At 29.5% G+C, this 6,620-nt stretch overlaps 1 protein-coding gene across 1 annotated transcript; it reads left to right on the forward strand.

Moving 5' to 3' along the window:
* The first annotated feature begins 1,097 nt into the window (after positions 1–1,097).
* Positions 1,098–3,787, forward strand: LOC135130441 (zinc finger protein 555-like). Its single transcript, XM_064057819.1, has 2 exons — positions 1,098–1,263; positions 1,312–3,787. The coding sequence occupies exon 2, from the start codon at positions 1,322–1,324 to the stop codon at positions 3,578–3,580; it is 2,259 nt and encodes a 752-aa protein (XP_063913889.1). The 5' UTR covers positions 1,098–1,263; positions 1,312–1,321; the 3' UTR covers positions 3,581–3,787.
* The last annotated feature ends 2,833 nt before the right edge of the window (positions 3,788–6,620 follow it).

Below are 6,620 nucleotides of genomic sequence, written 5' to 3' on the forward strand. Positions count from 1 at the left end.
AAAGAGCGGAAGCCTTCGTTTAACGACAATTAATCGTAACGACGACAATGCCATAGTTTTTCGCAGCCAATTCTTGCGGCTATCTAATCGGAAAAAGTGCTCATTTTCGACCGAAGCTATACGTGATGTAAATTTGTTTTATTGTTTGTAAATTCACCGATCAGGTTAGGATTTTAATCGCTAATTGGTTCTAACCTTAGATCATATAATAAATAGATACCACCATGCCGTGTTCTTTCCTTAGGAGAGCCTGTGACGACATCCTCCTGTCACACATCTCTCTCGTGCATGGAGGGATTACAATGAAGCTATCCTTGCCTGATCACTATTTGAATTTTGCTCGCCTAAATTTTAGGAAGTATGTCTGAACTAACTTCGTACGAAAGATGTTGACAGCTTGATATTATAAATAATTCACAGTAGATAACGAAAGGAATAGTAAATTCTTGGGCAGCAATTGTGATCCTTTATGATTACATCACTTAAAATAGGATCTTTGTTCTAAATTCTAAAATTGTTTTTTGTACAACAACTCGAAAGAGAGGTTAGAAGAAACATCTGTCAAAAGCGATTTGTTGCGTTGGTGCGGTACAAGGATGGAAGTGAAATAGACATATACAGATGAAATGCATATAACAAAGATGAAGATGTGGTGATCACACAAGGATACCATTATACTACTTCCCTTGACGTAGAAAACGACAACAGATAGCTTCATGTCTAGTCACAGCTTTCAGTTTAAGTATTGGTATCTATTTATTATATGATCTAAGGTTCTAACACAGTTTAACATCTACTGTGCCTCAACCGTCATTTAATTTAAACTATGACGCTTCTCTATGTTCTCTTTTGTACTCTCATACACATTATAGGTATTGTTGGTTACCTATATTAATATGTCATATTAATATTTTAAGTAAAAAAAATACAATTTTTGAAAATGTAAATAAATTAATAAAGTATTTACGAAAGTTTCTATTATAAGTGCAATGTGTTTTGATCATGAATAAAAAAATAACATTCCATTGCCTTACAGAAATCTGTAACGTGACATTCTAATCTGTGGTTCTAAAGTTTTTGTTCTGAGGCATTTAATTTCGGAATTTTTCCCTTCTCTATAAGATATTTTACAAAAATTTTCTGTCAAGTAAATATACCATGTGATAATTTGATAATATTAAAAAAACCAAAATCGATTTAGAAAGCCGACAAATTTGAGGTTATATTGGAACAATAGCAAATTAAACGCTTTTCTCGTGCCAGGTAAAAACAAACTTGACGTACACTCCGCACATTTATAATAATTTTTAGATAAACGACCATGTCGCTACTAAAATACTCGAAGAAGCTCGCGTATATGAAGCCTTCCCCGAACAATGTCCACCGCTGTAAGATTTGTCCGTATTTCACAACCTCATTTTTGCTCATGGTGAACCACGTTAAACGCCACCGAGCGCCCCCACAATATTTCAACTGTGAAAATATCGACGTCGAAACTTACCACTGTGAGGACTGCAATTTCCAGACAGAACTAACACTTCTTTTCAAGCAGCACGCCCGACAGTGTTATAGGAAGTCTGAAGAGAATTTACCAGAGCAAGTTTACTCAAGTCAAAGTTTCATTTGCAAGAAGTGCAGTTTTGAAACACATTTCAAGCTTAAGAGGCTTCAGCACAGTATGCAGTGTTTGGGGAGCAATAACTTTCAAATAGTAACAAGTAATGGTAAAATTACCTCGTGGTATTACTGCAACCAGTGTGAATGCAGATTCAAAAGGAAAGCAAACTTGGAGGCACACAAAATTTTAAAACATTTGAGTGATGATCAACGTAGGTGGTATTATTGTGGACATTGCTCCTATAAAACCATTCTGAAATCGCGTTTAAAAGTACATGTAATGAGGCATATGAACAAACCAAAGAGTCAGATTTCTTTAAAAACTCCCGATGTTATGGAGTATCTGGACGAGCAGGGTATTAAATGGTATAAATGTGAAAAGTGTCCGTATAGAACTAAAGTCAAGGGGAATTTAATCAAGCATATAAATTCCGTGCACTTAGATGAGAAGGATATTACATGGCACGAGTGCCAGACTTGTCCATACAAAGGTAAAAATTTGTTGGCTTTAAAGAGACACATTATTCTACATCATTCAAAAGATAAGGATGTTACATGGCATAAATGCCAAAACTGTCAATATAAGACTAAATATCATAGAGCACTAAAGGAGCATATAAATGCGCATCATTTAGATGAACAAGATATTAAGTGGCACGAATGTGGAGAGTGTTTGTATAAAACCAAATATAAAAACAACTTGTCTCGTCACAAACTTGTATCACACCCTACTGAAGACGGTAAGTGGTATGAATGTAAAAAATGCCCATTCAAAACACAACATAAGCCCAATTTAAAACAGCACATCAAGGTGGTCCACGTGAACGAAGAGAATATTAAATGGCACAGATGTAAAAATTGTTCATTCAAAACTAAGTATAAACTTGCCATTCAAAAACATGTACTATTTCACAAAAATGAAGAAGATATTAAATGGTACGAATGCCAAATTTGCTATTTTAATACTAAACATGTGGGGTCTTTCAAAACTCACCTAATTACCCAACACGGATGTGAAGAAAATATTAAATGGTTAAAATGTGACCGATGTCTACAACAAACCGAAAGCAATACACATTTTCAACAACATTTAAGTGCACAAGATATAGAATGTGTGCCATATAAAACCGAAGACTTATCGACGCTAAATAGTCACATTAAAGTACACCACTTGGACAAAAAAGATACTAAGTGGTATAAATGTGATCAATGTGATTACAAAGCAAAGCAACGCAGTGGCTTGAAAATTCATATCAATAGGCGACATACACATCCCCGCGATATTAAATGGTACGAATGTAAAGTTTGCCCCTACAAAACCAAATGTGACAGCAATTTAAAGCGTCACGTAAACCTACACCACTTAAAAGATGAAGATATTAAATGGTACGAATGCAAAATTTGCAATTTTAGAACTAAACATGTGGGGTCTCTCAAAAGTCACACAATTACCCAGCACGGATCTAAAGAAAATATTAAATGGTTTAAATGTGCCCAATGTCCACATAAAGCTAAAAATAAGACGCATTTAAAAAAACATATAAATGCTCACCATTTAAGTGCACAAGATATAGAATGGTTCCAATGTACCGAGTGTCCATATAAAGCCAAAGACTCGTCGACGCTAAATAGGCACATTAAAGTACACCACTTGGACGAGAAAAGTATTAAGTGGTATGAATGTGATAAATGTGATTATAAATCAAAAGAAAAACCTGGCTTGCAACGTCACATCATTAGGCTACATACAAATCCACTCGATATTAAATGGTACGAATGTGAAGTTTGCCCCTACAAAGCCAAAACTAACGGGAATTTAAAGCGTCACATAAACAACCACCACTTAAAGGATGAAGATGTTAAATGGTACGAATGCCAGATTTGCTATTTTAAAACTAAACATTCGGGGTCTTTCAAAACTCACTTAAAAACCAAACACGGATGTGAGAGAAATATGAAATGATTTAAATGAGAAATATATTAAATGGTACAAATGTGATAAATGTGATTACAAAGCAAAACAAACACTGGCTTGAAAGTTCTTACTATTAAATACTCGGCATTTGCACGATGAAGCAATTGAATGGCATAAATGTGAAACGTGTCCACACACAGCTAAAAGTAAGCCAAAGTTAAAAAATCATGTAATCGTACGAATTTTTACCCGTATACAGTCTTTACTAAAATGTATTTTTTATATTATAATTATTATTTTATATTTTTTGTTTTTTTAAATGTTATATGTAACAGTAATTTATAGTAAATATTGTGATTTTGTTCTTATTTCTTTTCTCAGTTAATGCTACAGTTTGTGATTTTTTCATGTTAATAATTTGTTACTTAAATAATAATTTATTTATTTAACAAAACCCAGTTACAGGAAACAGGAAATCAACTTTAATCTAAATGAGTGTGATTTTTTTTAGTGTCAATCTTTAGTTTTTTTCGAAATTCGATAATATGCGTAATCAAATCTAACCTTCCTTTCTCATAATCTAACGTCACATTACACAACGAATGATGTTTACATAAACGTCACACTATTGTTTAATGGTTCTTTAGTTTTTCGATTTTTGTTTCACAATTTTTCGAATTTTCAACTTTTAGATATTTTCATTTTTCGATTTTTCGTCTATTCGAGTTTTTAATTATATCTGAAAGTTGAAAAACAGCAAAATAGAAAATCTGAATAAGAAAAAACTCAAAAAACTGAAACTGAGAAATTTTAAAAATCGAAAAATCGGAAAACTAAAAAACCGAGTTCCTAAAAGATGAGAATCGAAAAGCTGGAAAATTTTGAAAATGAATGCATAATTAAAAAATCGATTTATTGAAAAAAATTACGAAAACGAAGAATTATAAGTTGAAAGCCCTAAAAATTGTAAATTGAAAATTGGAAACATTTAAAATCGAAAGATTAACAATCGAGAAATTGAAAAATCGAAGAAATTGCAAAATCGTAATATCGAGTATACGAAAAATTAAAAGATGGAAAAATGCAAAAATCGTGGAATTGAAAAATCACAAAATATCTAAAAGTTACAAAATCGAAAAACTGAGGAAATGAAAAATTGAAAACTGGAGAATTTTTTACTCAAAAAATCAAACAGGTTGAAAAACCGAAAAAGCGGAAAAATCGAGACCTGAACAAGCGATTTGTTAAAGAATTGAAAAAATTGTAAAATCTTAAAATCGAAGAAACGGAAAATTAAAACACCAAAAATTTAAAATTTGAAAAATCGAAAAATTAAAATCAAAATTGCAAATCAAAAAATTGAAGAAATGAAAATTAAAAAATTCAGAATTTGAAAAATAGAAAAAAATTGCAAAATCATGTTGAAAAAACGAAAAATTAAAAAAATCAAAATATTACAAATCGAAAGATTTTTTGTTTAATTCGAAAAACTGCAGGATAAAAATCGAAACCTAATCAACAAAAAAATGAAATAATTGAAAAATCAAAAAATTAATAATTGAGAAGTTGAAAAATTTGTGAAATGAAAAATCGAAAACTGGAAGAAATTAAAAAATCAAATGATTGAAAAACGAAAAAATTTGATTTTTTATTATTTTATACATTTCATACATTAGATTTGTTAATTATATTTGAAAGTTGAAAAATTGCAAAATAGAAAATCTGAAGAAAAAACTCAAAAAACTAATAAACTGAAGAATTGAAAAATTCAAAATTTAAAAAATCGACAGTCGCAAAATCGGGAAACTAAAAAATCGAGTTCTTGAAAAATAAAAATCAAGAAATTGTAAAATGAAAAGCTGGAAAATTGTGAAAATGAATAATTAAAAAATCGAGTTATTGAAAAAATTGCAAAATCGTAAAATTGAAGAAAACCAAGCCATGGGTCAACTTGGCCTGGAATGCTAATTTATATATATAAAATTGAAGAAAAATTCAAAATTTGAAAAATCGAAAAACAGAAAAATTAAACAATGAAAAAATGAAAACATCGAAAAGTTGAAAGATCAAAAAAAGAAAAATTAAAGCGCTAAAAATTGTAAATAGAAAATTGGAAACATTTAAAATCGAAAGATTAACAATCGGGAAATTAAAAAATCGAAAAACTGATTGAAATTGAAAAATTAAAAAATCGAAGAAATTGCAAAAGTTGAAAAAGCAATAATCGGGAAATTGAAAAATCGCAAAATATCTAAAAATTACAAAATCGAAAAATTGAGGAAGGAAAAAATTGATAAAACTGGAGGACTTCTAACTCGAAAAATTAAACAGGTTGAAAAACCGAAAAACTGAAATTAACGAATCAAAAAAATAGTAAAATCGTAAAATTGAAGAAACGGAAAATTCAAAATTTGAAAAATCGAAAAATTAAAATATCTAAAAATTGAAAAATGAAAAATTACGAATCGAAAAACTGAAGAATTGAAAAATCAAAAATTATAAATTGAGAAATTGAAAAATTTGTGAAATAAAAAATCAAAAAAATAAAAAAATCAAATGATTGAAAAGCGAAAAAATTTCAGTCGTAAACTGAATAAACAAAAATTTAAGGAATAAAAAATTCAAAAGATGAAAAATCGGACAATCAAATATCGGAAAACTGCAACTTTGAAAAATCGCTCAATTGAAAAATTCCAAAGTTCAAAATTCGAAAAATTGAAAAATCAAAAATCGAAAGACTTTAAATCAAAAACTCGAGAACTGGTAAACCGAAAAATTCAAAACTTTAAAAATCGAAAAATTCAAAAGATGAAAATTCGAAAAATTAAAATTCCTATGATTGAAATACGAAAAAATTTCAAACTCGTAAAACTGAAGAAACGAAAATTCAAATAATCGAAAATTAAAAAGTTGAAAATCGAACAATCAAAAATTCAAAAAACTGCTTATTGAAAAAAAAATTCAAAATCGAGATGCTAATGAAAGAAAAATTCTAAAGTAGAAAATTCCAAAAAAATCAGAAATCTAAAAACTGTAAAAATGAAAAATTGAAAAATGTTAAATCAAAAACTGAAGAAATTGTAAATCG

The sequence above is a fragment of the Zophobas morio genome, unplaced genomic scaffold (assembly GCF_036711695.1).
Source record: "Zophobas morio isolate AGI-343-1 ecotype UQ-CSIRO unplaced genomic scaffold, CSIRO_AGI_Zmor_V1 ptg000017l, whole genome shotgun sequence".
NCBI lineage: Eukaryota > Metazoa > Arthropoda > Insecta > Coleoptera > Tenebrionidae > Zophobas > Zophobas morio.

What these genes read in the sequence shown, in the direction of transcription:
- LOC135130441 (XM_064057819.1), top strand. Translation starts at nt 1,322, where the DNA reads ATGTCGCTACTAAAATACTCGAAGAAGCTCGCGTATATGAAGCCTTCC.